At 35.9% G+C, this 18,489-nt stretch overlaps 1 protein-coding gene across 2 annotated transcripts; it reads left to right on the top strand.

The window, feature by feature from the left end:
• Positions 1-18,245, top strand: LOC108272264 (claudin-10). 2 transcript variants are annotated; one of them, XM_017480575.3, is made up of 7 exons: positions 1-399; positions 2,311-2,472; positions 2,565-2,646; positions 3,878-3,914; positions 10,053-10,161; positions 12,334-12,441; positions 14,815-14,903. In XM_017480575.3, exons 1-6 carry the CDS (start codon positions 168-170, stop codon positions 12,399-12,401), a joined length of 690 nt encoding a protein of 229 aa, XP_017336064.1. In that variant the 5' UTR covers positions 1-167; the 3' UTR covers positions 12,402-12,441; positions 14,815-14,903. The 2 variants fall into 2 exon arrangements, with proteins under 2 accessions (XP_017336064.1, XP_017336063.1); XM_017480574.3 differs by lacking the exons at positions 3,878-3,914; positions 10,053-10,161 and having other exon boundaries at positions 9-399; positions 14,815-18,245.
• Positions 18,246-18,489: the final 244 nt, after the last annotated feature.

Here is an 18,489-nt window from a genome sequence, read left to right as displayed (position 1 = left end):
CTCCTCCTTCTCTTGACAAGAAGACTAGGTGTGACAGCTTTAGACAATCATCTCAACATAAGGGAGTTTTTCAGTTGAAGTTGTAGGTTGTCTCTCTTTTGCCACAAGACAAGGCCCAGAATTAACTGTCTTCCACCTGCTATTTTGGTATTCAGCACATTAAAACTATGAATTACAGGACAGTTGTAATGTACACTGAGATTGGTTCCTTTGTGACCTGTGTGGTTGGATGGATTTTGGTTTGTTCCACCCTGCCAATGGAATACTGGACATTCTCAGAGGTCGCATCTACAGTCATCACTACCGATCACTTCCATTCCAACCTGTGGAAAGATTGTACTACTGATTCAACTGGAATGGTTGACTGCAAGGAGTTTCCAACATTACTTGGTTTGCAACGTAAGTCTGCTTATTCGGCTGTTATGTATTTAGTGATTTCTCATAATTTCTTAAAACATTCAAAATGGGGGAAATTGGGGCAGAAGTTCTACACACACACGCACACACACACACACACACACACACACACACACACACACATATATATATATATATATATATATATATATATATATATATATATATATATATTCTATGTACAATACGTATATTTGAATTTAATACAAAAACATTACTCATATTGAACATACACAGCAAAATCACTAGTGTTGATTTAACACCCACGGTGTTGAATTCACACCCTACAGTGTTTATATAAGTCCATTGGACTCATATAAACACTCTGGGTGTTAATTCAACACTAGGGATTTTACTGTGTACACTATTTGACAGAAAGGTTGTGCACACCTAACCATCCGATTGAAGATTTAGTCCCACTTTGCTGTTAAAATAGCCTAGACTCTTCTGGGAGGGCTTTCCCCTATATTTTTGAATGTTGCTTTGGGAATTTGTCCATTCACAAGAGCATTAGTGAGGTCAGGCAAGGAGGCCTGGCACACAGTTGGCATTCCAATACATCCTAAGGGTGTTTAATGGGGTTGAAATAAGGGCTCTGCGCACTTCAAATCACGTCTTCATGGAGCTCACTTTGGGAAATCATAAAGCTACAGCATAGCAAAGACATCCTATACAATTCTGAGCTTAAAACTTTGTGGCAACAGTTTGGGGAAAGCCTACATAAGGTTGTGATGGACAGATGTCCATTTACTTTTGGCCATATAATGTATATTTTAGAGGAAGTATCTGTAGATTTATAGATTCCTGCCAAATTGAGTAAATTGACTTGCTAATAAAATATGATTGCCAGGCCATCTCAAGTGGTGTGCAATGCCCAGTGTGATGTTTTGTTTGTTGTCGGTTCTGGGCTCAGGGTTTGTGTGGGGTAGAAACAACTTAACTATACATCTGAACATAACCAGTGAGCAAATGAAAGCATAGTATAAATAAAGGATTGCACACCATTCAATAGCTGCCCATATTTAGCTATGAAAGTGACATAAATGGTGTGCTCATGACAAGTTAAAAGACACACACAGAGTAAGTACTTGTGACAACAGCATTCACACATGTTTTTTCTCCTTCAATGTAAGCCTTTAGCCTCTCTGAAAAGCTGGGATAGTGTGTGGAAAAACCTAGAAATGAAAGGATGATGGCAAAATGAGACTCTGAATCAGCATCCTCATCCTTGAAATGAAGTCTGTGTGGCTAGTAGTGCAACATTTTCAGTCTCACAGCAAGCCTAAACCAGATTGGCAAATCCACAAGAAGGTGGATCAGTTCATTTGGAGCATATTTATATATATTCATATATTTATTTTTCAATGAGGAAGTCAATCTGACAATCACTCTGCCCAGTGTGGTCCATGGACAGGGAGAGACAGAGGCTTTGGGCCAGGATGGTGCACAGCATGGGCATTAGTTCACAACTGGGCATGTAGATGGTAGCAAGTAGATGGCTGTATGGCTTATAAATGACACTATGTCACATTTAACAGACGATGCAACAAATGTTGCTTATAGCTCCATTCTGGCCACAAGGGAAAAGATAAATGTCTTTTTGTAGAGAGTCTCTAAATTAGTCAAAATGCTTCTTAAAACTGTGGAACATCTGTAACCCTCACACCAAGCAGTGATACCACAGTGGGAGCAGGGATTGGTACTAAAAAAGTGATTTTAATTTCAGATCTTTAATGTAACATTAGAAGCATGCACTGTGTAGAATAAACAAAAAATCCACATGAAATCCAATATATAAGCTTACAGATCCAAAGAGTTATTCAACAAAGTTTAACTGTCATGTGTATTCTACTGTAATTTAATTGTGTACTTGTTCTTTCTACTGTCAAACAGCTTATATCCATTTGTGTCGAGTTCTAATTATCATCTCTATATTACTGGGACTATTTGGAGCCATTCTAGCCCTGGTAGGGATGAAGTGCACCAAACTTGGAGGGTCAGAAGTTGCAAATGCGAGAGTTACCTTTGTGGCAGGAATTAATTATCTCACATCAGGTAAATTTGGCTGTAGTTTCAGTAATAACTGTAGTGAAACCTTGATGTTTATTTCTCTGTGCTGATATCAGATCATTCTCTCTCCTCTTTAGGTCTTTGTTCTATTTTTGCTTACAGCTTATATGGATATAAGGTTGTTGTGGAGTTTTTTGATCCCAACTATTATGCACAAAAGTAAGTCACTTTCGCTATTCTGTGTGTATTCTGTGCAAAAATGCATTTTCCGGCATTTTAGTAAACTTACTAAAATGGACCAAAAGGCAATAAACTGTGCAATTCAAGTGAAACAATCTTGAATATAGTGACAGTGATGTGGTGTCTCCTATTATAAGATGATAGTAAACCAAATATAAGATAATAAACATATGTCTAGACATTTTCCCTAATTTCAAGCTTTACATTTTCTTATTCTATTGGCAGATATTTTTAGCTTTTCAATTTAAAATTCTCTTCTTTCTTTTCTAGAAAAAATGCTTAAAATGATCACAATTATCTGCCAATAGAACAAAAATATTTCAAGCTTGAACCAAGTAAAAATGTTTAGATATAGAAGTAGTAATCATATATTTGGTTTTTGTATTTGGCTTGTTATCTTAGAACAGGAAATACTATATACATTTGATTATATTCAGGATGGTTCCATTTACTAAGATGTCTTTTTTTATTGAATAATAATAATAATAATAATAATAATAATAATAATAATTATTATTATTATTATTATTATTATTATTATTATTATTATTATTATTATTATTGTTGTTGTTGTTGTTGTTGTTGTTTTGTTGTTATTATTATTATTATTATTATTATTATTATTGTTGTTATTATTATTATTATGGGAACCCTCTTTTTTTGGTAGCATATTTCTTCTTCTTCTTCCTCTTCTTCACCACTAAAACGGATCATACAGACCAAACCATAGATCGTCAGGCATACTACTCAGATAAAGGAGGTATACCAAATGAGCCTGATGATAGTGCCATAGCACAGGGTTTTATAATTTGACTGGTATCTCTTCAACTGTGGACGAATGAGAGAATTTCATGACAACACTTGCTGTCTGCAATCAATCCTCCAAAGGAGCACATGAAGACCCTGACATTAAAATTTATGACTTCATTTCAAAAGTTACATCAATATTTATATGGAGAAAGTTCCTTGAATTTAGAGTCACGTTTAGGAGCTGCTTAAAATTTTATTTTCTGTGGCTCATTTAAATTATTACCTGTGTGTAATTTGTGTGTAAATGTCTCCAAGGTTGCCAGATTTAATTTGTGTAGAAATGTCTGCGATGGGGATTTTCAATAGTGTCTTCCCACCATCATGATATAATAGCACTGTTTTTATAAGATAAAATAAGATAAGATAAGATAAGATAAGATAAACCTTTATTAATCCCCAGACGGAGGAATGATGGCATCACACCAGCAGCAAGACAGGTGAAAAAAGAATATATACAAGATGTATAAATATGTATATTTATATATATATATATATATGTATGTATATATATATATATATATATATATATATATATATATATATATATATATATATATATATATATATATATATATATATATATATACCTCCTACAGGCAAAGCACAATTTAAATAAATACTAATATAGGGATATATGATTGAGATAATGACTTATCTTATAATGAGATAAAGTATTCAAATAAATATCTAATAGGAGTCTAGAATATTGCCAGTATATTGCTACATGAATAATTGCAGTTGGAATGATCATGTTAATAATTTAAATGTTTTTTTTTTTTTAACAATTCATGTTCACTTTTTCATTAATGAGCAGCTTAGAAAATAGCACTTGATCTAGCACATACAGTGGTGCTTGAAAGTTTGTGAACCCTTTAGAATTTTCTATATTTCTGCATAAATATCTAAAAGTAGATAAAGAGAACATAATTAAACAACTGAGACCAAAAAAATTATATTGGTCATTTATGTATTGAAGAAAATTATCCAATATTACTTATCTGTGAGTGGCAAAAGTACAGTGCCCTCCACTAATATTGGCACACTTGGTGAATATGAGCAAAGAAGGCTGTGAATAATTGTTTTTATTGTTTAACCTTTTGATCTTTTGTTAAGAAAAATCACAAAAATACTCATGGATATCAAACAAAACACAGGTTCATCCAAAAAAACATATTTGTTAAATATAGGTCTGCAACAATTATTGGCACCCCTAAGAATTCATATGAGAAAAATATATTTGAAGTATATTCCCATTGATATTTAAATTTTTTTTAGTACACCTGGGTGACAAGGAACAGAAACTTCCTGTTTCACAGGGGTATAAATATGAGGTAACACATAGGCCAAATTTTCTTAGTCATTCATAACAATGGGTATGACCAAGGAATATAGCTGTGATGTGTCACAAAAGGTTGCTGAGCTTCACCAAATGTGAAGTGACTATAAGAAAATAGCAAAAGCATTGAAAATGCCCATTTGCACCATGAGGGTAGTAACTAAGAAGTTCCAGTCAAATGGAAAATGTATTAATCAACCTGGAATTGGATGTGTTTCTATATTGTCTCAACATACTTTAAAGAGGATGATTCGAGTGGCCAAAAAATCTCCAAGGATCACAGCTGGACAATTGCAGAAGTTAGTTGTGTCTTGGGGTTAGAAACTCTCCAAAACTACAATCAGAAGTCACCTACATCACCACAAGTTGTTTGGAAGGGTTTAAAAAAAAGCGCCTCGATTCTCATTCAAAAACAAACTCACGCATCTTCAGTTTGCCAGACACTACTGGAACTTCAAATGGGATCGGGTTCTATAGACAGATAAAACCAAAATAGAGCTTTTTGGCAATAAACACCAGATGTAGTTTTGCCACACACTTTTCCATAAGGAAAAGTACCTCATGCCCATGGTTAAATATGGTGGTGGCTCTTTAATGTTTTGGGACTGTTTTTCTGCCAGAGGACCTGGACATTATGGATACATGGCATCATGGATTCTATCTAATTTCAACTGTGAATGAAACGACTGCCTCTGCCAGACTGCCTCTGCCAGAAAGCTTAAAATGGGTCATAGTTGGATCTACCAACAGGACAATGATCCAAATACATCAAAATCAACACAAAAATTTACTGACCACAAAATTAAGGTCCTGCTATAGACATCCTGGTAGTCTGACTTGAAACCCATAGAAAACCTGTGTTTGTCTCAGATCCCTTGCCATGTATTCTCCAATCTCATCAGGCATTATAGGAGAAGGCTCAGAGCTGTTGTCATGGCAAAGGGAGGTAGCACAAAGTATTGACTAAAAGGGTGCCAATAATTGTGGCACAGCTATATTTAACAAATATTATTTTTGAATAAACCTTTTTTTTTTTTTTTTTTTTTTTTTGCAGTTGTTTGATATCCATGAGAGCACAGTATTTGTATTAATTTTTTTTTTAAACAAAAGATCAAAAGGTTAAACAATAAAGACAGTTTTTCACAGCCTTCTTTGCTCATATTTACCAATTTGCCAATATTAGTGGAGGGCACTGTATTTGAACCTTTGCTTACAGTATCTGGTGTGACCCCCTTGTGCAGTAATAACTGCAACTAAACGTTTCTAGTAACTGTTAATCAGTCCTGCACATTGGCTTGGAGGAATATTAGGCCATTCCTCAGTATAGAACAGCTTCAGCTCTGGGATGTTGGTGGGTTTCCTCACATGAACTGCTTGCTTCCGGTCCTGCCACAACATTTCTATTGGATTAATTTGACTTGGTCATTCTAAAACATCAACTTTGTCCTTCTTTAACCATTCTTTGGTAGTACGACTTGTGTGCTAAGGGTCATTGTCTTGCTGCATGACCCATATTCTCTTGAGGTTCATTTCAGGACCAGATGTCCTGACATTTTAGAATTTACTGGTATAATTCAGAATTCATTCTTCCATTAATGATGGCAAGCCGTCCTGGTCCAGATGCCACAAAACAGGCCCAAATCACGATACTCCCTCCACCATGTTTCAGGGGTTGGATAAGGTTCTTATGCTGGAATTTAGTGTTTTCCTTTCTCCAAACACAACCTTTCTCATTTACAACCCCAATTCTGGAAAAGTTGAGATAATATGGAAAATGCCAAAAAAAAAAAAAAAAGTAATTTGAAAATTCAGTTCACCCTGTCCTATATTAAAACATTAGTAACACATTATTTGATGTTTTACTTTGTGAATTAAATTTATTTTCAAAAATATACACTCATTTCAAATCTGATGACTGCAACACACAAAAAAAAAGTTGGGACAGTTGACTGTTTACCACTGTGTAACTTCACCTTTTCTTTCAATAACACCTATAAAGTGTTTGGGCACTGAAGACTCCAGTCAGTTAAGTTTAAGTTAGTTAAGCAAGTGGAATTTCCCCCCATTCATCTATTATGATTTTCTTCAGATTCACAACTGTACGGGGCCTCCGTTGCCTTATTTTGTGCTTTATAATACACACATTCTCAATTGGAGACAGGTCAGGACTGTAGGCAGGCCATGTTAGCACCTGCACTCTCTGCTTACACAGCCATACACTTGTAATCTGCGCAGAATGTGGACATTCTTCTGAATGTCCACATTGTTCTGAACCTTGTTCTGCTCTGGATGGCAGCATATGTTGCTCCAAAATATGCACATAGCATTAATGGTGTCCTCACAGAAGTGTAAGTTACCCATGCCATGGGCACTGACACGCCCCCATACCATGACAGATGCTGGCTTTTGGACCTGACACTGATAACAGCTTGGACGGTCCTTTTTACTCTTTGGCCCGGAGAACATGATGACTGTATTATCCAAAAACTATTTGAAATGTTGACTCGTCGGACCACAAAACACGATTCCACTGTGCTACAGTCTATCTCAGATGAGACCGAGCCCAGAGAAGTCGGTGGCACTTCTGGACAGTGTTGATGTATGGCTTCTGCTTTCCATAGTAAAGCCTGCATCTGTGGATGCAGCGGCGAATGGTGTTGAGTGACAAAGTTTTACCCAAGTATTTCCAAGCCCATGTCAGGATATCCATTAAAATCTCATGATGGTTTTTAAGACAGTGACATCTAAGGGATGGGAGATCACCCACATTCAGAAGCGGTTTTCGGCTTCCTTGAATCTTTTAATTATATTGTGCACTGTAGAAGGTGAAATGCCAAAATTTCCAACGATTTGTTTTCAGGGAATGTTGGTCTCAAAGTGTTGGATTATTCGCTGATGCATCTGTTGGCAAATTGGTGAGCCTCAACCCATCCTTGCTCTTGAAGGACCAGGCCTTTTTTGGAGGCTTAAATACTATGATTAGATGATTGCCTCACCTGTTTCACATCACCTTCTTATTTCAACTTGTCACATCGCTATTAGTCCTAAATCACCCCTGTCTCAACTTTTTTGAAACGTGTTGCATGCATCAATCTCAACATAAATGTTTACCTTCAAAAAACTATGCAGTAGATTAGGTCAAACAACAAATACCTTGTCTTTATACAATTTTTGTTTAAATCCAAGTCAAAGTACTTTTACAAATTGACTCTGCTTTGTTTTTATTAGCATTTTCCATACTGTCCAACTTTTCAGAATTGGGGTTCTCAACCATCCATAAAACATTTTTCTAATAGCCTTCTGGCTTGTCCACATCATCTTTGAATTGCAGATGGGCAGCAATGTTCTTTTCAGAGAGCAGCGATTTTCTCCTTGCAACCCTGCCATGCATACTGTCACAGCTCAGTCAGATCAGAACTCAAATTCCCAGGATTCAACACTCACTTCTCATGCACGCATGCGCTCACCATCCCCAGAGTTCTGATCAGACACACCTGGCACCAATCACACACACACACACACACTCTCACCGCTAGTACTTTGGGAAGTCATTCACCCAGAATCGATGTGAAGTATACACTCAGTCAACTCGTTTCTCTGCGATACTAAGCCGTTCTAGTTAGTTTATCTTCTTGTGATCCTCGACCCTTGTTTCCGGTTTCAACTACGCTCTCTGCCTGACCCCATTTGTGTTGTTCGTCCAATCGCTTGACCTTTGCCTGTCTTACGTTTCTTGTACTTCCCGATACCACGCTCTACTCCTGCCGCCTGCTTCCGTACCGATTCGAGGTTTGTGACACATACCATTGTTGTTCAGTGTTCTACTGATGGTGGACTCATGAACATTAACATTAGCCAATGTGAAAGATTACTTTAGTTGCTTAGAATTTACCCTGGGTTCCTTTGTGACCTAATGGACTATTACATGTCTTGCTCTTGGAGTGATCTTTATTGGTTGACGAATGGTCTTGAATTTCCTCCATTTTTATACAATCTGTCTGACTGTGGATTGATGGAGTCCAAACACATTAGAGATGGTTTTGTAACCTTTTCCAGGCTGATGAGCATCAACAATTCTTTGTTGATCCTCGGAAATATCCTTTGTTCATGCCATGATACAAAATCAAGATACTTAGATCAAAAGATGCAGGCTATTTGAATGTACCTTGAATAGTGAAGGCTACAGCAGGGGGAAGAGCTTTCTCTTATAGAGCCCCACAGTTATGGAACAGTCTTCCTATTAGTGTTCGGGACTCAGACACAGTCTCAGTGTTTAAGTCTAGGCTTAAAATGTATTTGTTTAATCAAGCCTACCCTGACTAGATTCTGTTCTACTACTTCGCAGTCATAATAATCTTTTTTCTCCCTCTCTCCTTTTGCTGAGCCCCACACGAATTTATGGAGATACTAGAGATCCAGATCCTTTCTGCCTCTGGATGGAGCTCAAATCTTCTCTAATTCCAGACTGCTGGGACTACGGCTGCTCCTAAGGCCATACAGACTTCATATAAATCCATAATGAACTTTTTCACACTAACTGTTGTTACCCAGATGAGGATGGGTTCCCTTCTGAGTTGGGTTCCTCTCAAGGTTTATTCCTCTTAAAACATCTTAGGGAGTTTTTCCTTGCCACCGTCGCCACTCAGTGGCTTGCTCAGTTGGGATAAATTCACACCTTTTTAATATCTGTATACCATGATGATATTTCTGTAAAGCTGCTTTGAGACAATGTCTATTGTAAAAAGCGCTATACAAATAAAATTGAATTGAATACACTTTCACAGACAGGTGTTGTGATGATCAGACTTTGTTGGATCCCTTTTCTTTAAATAAAACAGGCTGCTCACTCACACTTGATCGTCATCCCACTGATTGAAATCACCTGACTCTAACTTCACCTTCAAATTAACTGCTAATCCTCCAGGTTCACATACTTTTGCCACTCACAGATATGTAATATTGGATCATTTTCCTCAATAAATAGATGACCAAGTATAATATTTTGTCTAATTTGTTTAACAGGGTTGTCTTTGTCTACTGTTATGATTTGTGTAAAAAGCTGATGTTTTAGGTCAAATTTTTGCAGATGAATATAAATTTCTAAAGGGTTCACAAACTTTCAAGCACCGCTGTACTATTTTGCATTTTATGTTTTTTTACCATGTGAACCAATAGTTGTATGAACAGTTTAACTACAAGATACCAAATCTCATACAAAACCACTCTCCCTATTCTTTAGAGTGTTTATAGCACAGAAGCCTACTGGCTCTTCAAGTCCGGGTGCATAAACTATCCTAACGTGTTTCATCAGGAAGAGAAAAAACTCATTACATGTCATTATAGGGAGGGTAAGTGGATATTAGTAGATTAACCTTGGCTAATGCTAGCAATACTTGCTGCTGAAATAAACATCACAGTTGTCCCATAAGTTGGCTAGCTAGGTAAGATAGCTATGAGGCAGCATAACAGGGAGGATCTGCTGCACTGCTGTTTATTGAAGATGCATGTAGATCTAAATATTATAAATGAAAATCATGAAATGAGAACATCATCTTAATTAGGCACAGACAACAACTTTGGTGTGGCCAGCCTCCTATTTTGTCATTAAAAGACAGTGATTTTACAATGTATGTCACATTAAATGCAAGGATAGAGTAGCCCTAATGATTATACTGTCCTTGATATTACAGGGACAGAAACTGCACTGTGCTGTTTGAATGTGGCTGTACAATGTTCAGAAGAGCAAGCAGCACTTTTAACCATTTTCTAATTCTCATTAACATTAGAACGATTTGTGAAATGTTTTATTTCAGGGTGGTGCGGTAGTACAGCGATGCAGTGGGTAGCATTGTAGTCTCATAGCTCCAGGGTCCCAGGTTCAATTTAATTACATTTTATTTATATAGCGCTTTTATGAATGGACTTTGTCACAAAGCAACTTTACAGAAATCTGGATATAGATTTAGATGCCTAATGAGCAAGCCATGGGTAACAGTGGAAAGGAAAAACTTCTTGAGAAAGCATGAGGAAGAAACATTCAGAGAACCCAAACTCAAAAGGGAACCCATCCTATTCTGGTCGACACCGTATAGTGTGATTATTCATTATTCTTCTACAGCTGTATGCTATACAGTCGAACATTATTAAGTTTGTTGAAAGGATCCTCTGTACAAGCATCACTCCATTAGCTCCCGGTCCATATTAGGATCCAGTTTAAGATTCTGTTGTTTATCTTTAAAACTCTTAATTATCAAGCTCCTTTTTATCTCAAAGATCTTCTTACACCACATTCAGCTAGCAGATCTTAAATTTTTTTTGATAGGGTTCTTCTGTATGTCCCTCAATCCCGTTTAAAAACTAAGGAGGATAGAGCTTTTTCAGTCATTGCCCCTCATTTAGGGAATCAATTGCCATTGGATTTCCGCCTTGTACCCTGAAATACCATTTTTAAAAAGAAACCATATCTCTTCTCCCAGGCATTTAAATCCATTTTTAATTTTATTTTTTCTATTGTCTATTGTCTGACTTCATTTGGTTTTATTCTGTTTTCTATTTTACTTTTCTTTACTCTGTTCAGCACTTTGGTCAGCTTTGCTGTGTTAAATGTGCTTTATAAATAAAATTTACTTACTTACAAGCATCAGATTAACATTATAGCTTTAAGTCTATAGTATCCAAGTGAAGTAATCTACTGAATAGTGAATAGGATTTGGGCATAAAGTGTTTTTAACAAGTGCAAACTTTAGGCTATACAAATGAAAACGTCCACAGCCTTCTTTAGGATAGCTGTGTTGTATCATCCACAGCAATCTCACAGCAATCTTTAGGCTACCCATGTGGGGCTATCCTCAGCAGCAGAGAGTGATTTTCAAACAGGCTCCAAACAGAAATAGTGGGTGGATCAGGCAGGTCTAGGTGGGCGGATAGAATCAGGATCACAGGCATTTCAGACAGTAAGAGTGATATTTTGACATGTGTAGCGAGAGAGAGAGAGTGTGTGTGTGTGTGAGAGAGAGGGGGGGGGGGATAAGAACCAATATAAATTGTAACTAGTGCGTGTGAATTTGTATTGTGCAATGGAATGGCATCTCATCCAGGGGGTATCCCTTCTTCATACTCAGTGTTTCTGGGATGCAGTTTACCCTGTGGTATGGGATGGTAACTGAAAGTAAAAATGAGTGAGTGTCAGATTTCACATTTCACTGGAGGCCTTAATCTTTTTAATTTTTAGTTATTTACTTACTTTTGCCAAAAAGTAAGATTTCTGACTGGCTGACATTTCAGTGGCATCCCTATCCTTAAACATTAACTTGTGTATAACTACAACTGTGTGTGTTTAATATTAGCCAATTCAAAAATAGCCCCCCCCCCCCCCCCCCCCCAAAAAAAAAAAAAAAAAAAAAAAAAATTTTATTTTTTTGTTTATATTTAGTCTGTTTGAGCTTAACATGTTCTCAAAGCTACTTTAAATATAGCTCAAGGTAAATAATTCTGTTATAATTTATTTTCCATCTTTAAAGGTTTGAGCTTGGAGCAGCACTCTATTTTGGGTGGAGTGGGTCTGTCCTTCTCATTATTGGGGGACTGATTTACAGCATCTTTGGAGGAAAGGAGGGCTTCCATTTAAGGTATAACTCCTTTAAATGTATACAACATTGTTTTTGACCTTAGGATACAAGGTTTATGGGTCTACATAAAATGTCACAACTGAATTATTATTTCTGAGAGTCTTAAACCTCTCAAAATAATACAGACAGCAAAGTAGAAATGCTACTTTTTACCATAACATTTTTCTCTAACTTATGACAGAGGATACAATCCAAGCAGTTGAAATTTCAAAACCTTAATCATTGAGCCTCCTTAACACTGGCAACTCACTGAAAATAAACTTCCTTTATAAATGTATTAGTCTTAGATCTATAAAGTCATGTCACACCTAAGTGCATATGTCTGTTGCATAATACTACACTCTAAAAACTGCTTGGTTAAAAAATAACCCAACCTTAACCCCACCGCTGAATAACTTTGAGACAGAACACATGCTGGGTTTGTTTGACCCAAGTGCTGGGTTTGACGATTTAACCCAGAATTCTGGGTTGTTCATTTGACCCAACCTAGTGGTTAACTGTAAATTTGACTAATAAGTTTTCACATTTTTTTCCAAAAAAATTTATGAATGGATGCAAATGTCTGAACGCACACTTGACAGCCAACACCCACCTCCCACACTAACCTCCCCCATTAATAAAACCAGTTGTTAAAGAACAACCTCTTTAAAAACATTCAGATCTGTACAAAACTTTTAGGCACTGCAGAGTCTTATCCATCACTCTATACCATCAGGGTGGCACCTGATCACTCAAATTCATTCATGCCACATGACATACAGTCCAAACATTTAGAGTCGTTAAGAACTATATTCAGCCACAAGAAGAAGAAGGAGTCCTGAAACAGATGGCCCTTCAACATATGTCCCAAAAAAACATGTTAAATGTGGGGTGAAAAAACTGTTATCCTCAAAACCTTAACAGATGATGACTCAATTCCATCAATATGATAGACCTCATGCTGGAGAAATTCACAGGTAGGAAGACAGACATTGCTTAGTGTAATTAATATCAAACACAGAGAAAGCCTTGAACCAAATATCAAGAATAAAAAACACTAACCCCCCACAGCCCCATATCAAAGACTGTATTTTTAATAGTGAAATGAGCTTGCTGTCACCACAATTCATTAAAATATTATAGGTAAATATTCATATTAACCTACCATAAAATCCTTCCCACTGTGAGTTTTGTGAAAGTCTGAAGGCAAGTGAAGAATCCAGAAAATTCAACAAAGAATGAAAAATGAGTAAACCAGTAGCTGGATCAAAATAACCCAAGCTGCTGTTCAGCTGTGAAAGAACCCCTTACAACCCATTTGACCCAGCATGAGCAATCAATCAGTGTGTTTACAGTACACCAAACAACCCAGAATTATGACCCAGCTGTCAGGTAATGCAAGTTGAGACTGATACAAATGCAGATAAAGTTTAATGAACACAAAAAAGGATCGCATGACAAAAACACAACAACTAGGAAACATAAACATGATCCACGGATCATAACGAGAGAAAACAATGGCAAAATAAGACAAACACAAGACAATGTATGCGGCACAAAATGTGACTTATATAGAAGTGCTCATTAACCCCAAACGTGAATGAGGTGCAGACAGTCGTGATGTGATCAGGTGAGGTGCAGTGGCTGATAGGAATCGTTGTCTCTAATCCTTCTATGGTATTTCCATGACACCAGCATAATCAACCCAAAAATGTGTTTACAGAAACAGCCCAGCATTTTTTTGAGTGTAAAGTAGAATTATATAAACATGATAATGTTAATTATAATAAATTATAGTGGGATCTGTATAGAAGCTTATACCGCATATAGAGCATTATTACAGTGGGGGAAATAAGTACTGAACGCATCAACATTTTTTTTCAGTAGATTTAATTCCGCTTTATTACACATAACTTCATTTATGGACTTTAATGTTTGAATTTCTTTATATGTGTGGATTTCTTGAGTTAATACTGATGTCTGGTGAAAATCTCATGTGAATAGCCTCATTGGAAATATATTTACTGAAATTTTTTTCGACACGTTCAATACTTATTTCACCCAGTGTATTAGGCTATTTGCCATAAAGTTACTTGGTTTCAGTAGTTCATTATTAATATAATGGCATCATTAGATTATCCCATTGCCTTTCTGCCTTTCTTCTTCTTATTATTTTTTTTAAATAAATATTATATTTTCGTTATCTAGATCAAGTTAATATCAAACCTAAGGAACTAAGTAAAATGTTTGGGTCAGCAAAATTATGCTGTCCATTATATAATATCTTGTCCATAATTTAACAAGTTATTGTGTTTGTGCCTCTACAGCATATTCAGATAAACATGTTGTTGTTATGAATTTATGAAATTTCTACATGCATTTTTGTTATTTCAGCTCAACCACTAAAGAGCAACTAACATATTCAGCATATGACACACGTTCTTCTGAAGTAACAGTGCCAAACAAACAAGCAACCAAACATCCATCTTCATTTCGTCCTCAGATTGAAAGCAAGACGTCTGGGCACACCAGCAGGGTTAAAGGCTATAAGAAGAATGACTATGTTTAGTTTATTCCTGTGTTATTTTCATTCTGGTGAGAAATGGTGACAAAATTTTCAAATGTACTTTCAATTAAGAGCGTATTTCTTTCCTGAGTTTAATTTGCTTAGTAGTGAAGTTGATAAAAAAAAAAAATATTGGATATCTTGGTAAATAGTCATTAAATTGATTTTCTGAAAGCGAAAACTATGGCGCTGCACCAGATCCCAAATTAGTGATTAAAAGCATGCATTTCTACTAGAGTTGTCAGATCATCATAATTTAATCCAACTGCTCTGAAAGCAAACAAACTTACAGTTGCTAATAGATATAAATTAGTTAATATGTCTTATCGCTAATGTCTTACCAATTCCTATGAAGGTGCAAATGTTTACCACTGATGTTAGCTTTATTGGTGTGACCTGAAGAAGTCCACAGACATGGAATTAATTAATATACAGTGTCATCTACTAATATTTACACCCTTGGTAAATATGAGAAAGGCTGTGAAAAATTGTCTCTCTATTGTTTAACCTTTTGATCTTTTGTTAAAAAAAATTCTCAAAAAGACTCTGCTCTCATGGACAGCAAATAATTGCAAACAAAACACAGGTTTATTAAAATATCTTTGTTAAATATAGGTGTGCAACCATTATTGACACCCCTATGAATTCGTATGAGAAAATTATAATTGAAGTTATTCCCATTGATTCCCTATTCCCATTGATATTTTACATTTTTTTTTAGTACACTTGGGTGACTAGGAACAGGAAATTGTTCAACCATGACTTCCTGTTTCACAGGGGTATAAATATGAGGTAAAACATAGGTCAAATTTCCTTAGTCATTCATAACAATGGCAAAGACCAATAAATATAGCTGTGATGTGCGGCAAAATGTTGTTGAGCTTCACAAAATGGAAGGTTGCTTTATTGAAATAGGCCCAGGACTTAGTTCATTTGTGTTTCTGTTTATACCAAGTGATTACTTTTTTTTTTTTTTTTTTTACATTAAAGGGTCATATTACCCATTACTGATTTTGACAAAAAATTATATCTTAGCAAGTGAAGATTAAATTAATTTTATCTTAAATAAAGGAAAGGTTATCTAATATTTCTCATTATGAGATTATTATATAACAAATATAACACAATTAATAATAATTCCTTAGATTCATATAGTGCTTTTCTAGGTACTCAAAGTGCTTTACATTGTATGGGGGGCGTCTCCTCAAGCACCATCAGTGTGCAGCATCCATCTGGATGAAGCAACGACAGCCATAGTGCACCAGAACAGCCCACCACACACCGGCTATTGGTGGAGCAGAGAGAGGAGTGATATAGCCAATTCAAGGATGGAGATTATTAGGGGGCCACACAATTAAGCCTATTTCTATACATATTTAATAACTTCAAGCTTAAAATGGTCTTATTCTATTGGCAGAATTTTGTTTCCTTCTAGAAATAAATTCAATATTCCCCTCCAAAAGTACTGAAACAAAAGGCTAATTCTATTGTTTTTGCTATACAGTGAAAACATTTGGCTTTGAGATCAAAAGATGAATATGAGACCATAGAGCATAATTTCAGCTCTCATTTCCTGATATTTACATATCTAGATGCATTAAACAACATGAAACCTTTGGTGGCAGACCATCTAATTTTCTGGTGAGCAAAAGTAAAGGAACAGATACTCTTAAAGCAAATTAAAGTAAATAACACGTAATATTTGGTTACATATCCCTTTGCTTGCAATAACTGCATCAAGCCAGTGATCCAATTACATCCACAAACTATTGCATTCTTTGGGGTGGGGTTATCTCTTCAATCTCCTCTTCAGTAGCTGAAATGCATGTTCAATTGGATTAATGTCTGGTTAATGATTGACTTGGCCGGTCTAAAACCTTCCACTATTTCCCCCATGATGAAGCCCTTTCCTGTGTTGGCAGTATGTTTTGGGTAATTACTCCCAATTAGATTGGATGCATTTCTCTGTAAATTGTCAGACAGAATATTTATGTAGACTTCTGAATTCATTCTGCTGCTACCATCATGAGTTACATCATCAATAAAGATTAGTGAGCCTGTTCCAGAAGCAGCCATGCAAGCCCAAACCATAACATTACCTGCAACGTGCTTGACCGATGAGCTCATATGTTTTTGATCATAAACAGATCCTTTCTTTCTCCACACTGTGGCCTTTCCATCACCTTGGTAAAGGTTAATCTTGGTTCCAGAACATTTGTGGCTCATCTCTGTATTTATTTGCAAATTCCAATCTGATGAGTTGTCCTTCTAATTCTTACTGCTGACAAGTGGTTTGCATCTTGTGGTATGGCCTCTATATTATAAGCCGACTTTGAACAGTGGATTGTGAGACCTACATCCCTGCTCTGTGGACTGTTGTTTTGGAATTTTTTTTCACAGTTCTCATATTGTTCCTGTCATCAACTGCTGTTGTTTTCATTGGCCGACCTGTTTGATGTCTGGTTGTTAGTACACCAGTGGTTTCTTTATTTTTCAGGACATTCCAAATTGTTGTATTTGCTATGTTCAAAATGGCTTGCTTTTCTTCCATAGACAGCTCTCTGTTCTTCATGTTGGTTCATCCTTTTTAACAACAAATGTTGTATTCACAGGCACAACCCAGGGCTCAAACCAAGCGTATATCTTCGGAGCTATTAAGTGTACAAAAAAAAATCTCTTACAGGGCATACCTGGGCAACAAGAAAAACCTGTCAGTCACATGTTCCAATATTTTTTTTTATCAATATTTATGATATATTGCCTCATATTCATCTTCTGATCTCAAACCAGTATATCTTCAAAGCAAAAAGTATTGGCCTGGCCATTTCAATCATTTCAGAGGGGACTGTATATGAAATAAGCAAATTATCTGCCAATAGAATAAAACATTTTAAAAGCTTGAAATAAGTTTTCATAAAAATGTAGACATAGGCTTTATAATCTTAAATTGACATTTATAAAACTAATAAAAAGAAATATTAGTTGAATTTGCCTACATACAAGATATTTTTACTTGCTAATATATCATTTTTGCAGTGTTCATAGTCAAATGTTATTACTGTGATGCTTGTTCTTTGTGTACATATGCAATAGTTGATTTTCCTGCTTATAAACACTTGGAGCAGGTTCTGGGTGCTGGACTCAGCCTTTAAGAGTGGAGGTGGGGAAAACCATGACAAATTGTCATTTCATACTTTTATTACCATTCAGTTTCTGTTTTATTAAAATGTCTGCAATAAATGTAGAAATGGATACACCACTGCCTGAGAAATAATTTAGTATTTTAGTTTGTCCTAAATAAATATATATAGTTGTGATAAAAACTAATATGAATTCATTCAGCTGAACACATAATGAGTTGTAAATGAATACGAATACAGACACAAACAATAGGGGGAGTATTCTTTTTTGTTTAATAGAAAACTTGCCAGACTTGGTGTGTGCATCAGGATCCTGCAGGACAATACCAAAAAAAAGTTGCATGAACACAAAGTTTTTACTTT

Source organism: Ictalurus punctatus, chromosome 6, assembly GCF_001660625.3.
Source record: "Ictalurus punctatus breed USDA103 chromosome 6, Coco_2.0, whole genome shotgun sequence".
Classification (NCBI taxonomy): Eukaryota; Metazoa; Chordata; class Actinopteri; order Siluriformes; family Ictaluridae; genus Ictalurus; species Ictalurus punctatus.
The sequence above is the reverse complement of the archived record's forward strand: the minus strand, read 5'-3'. Positions and strand labels throughout refer to the sequence as shown.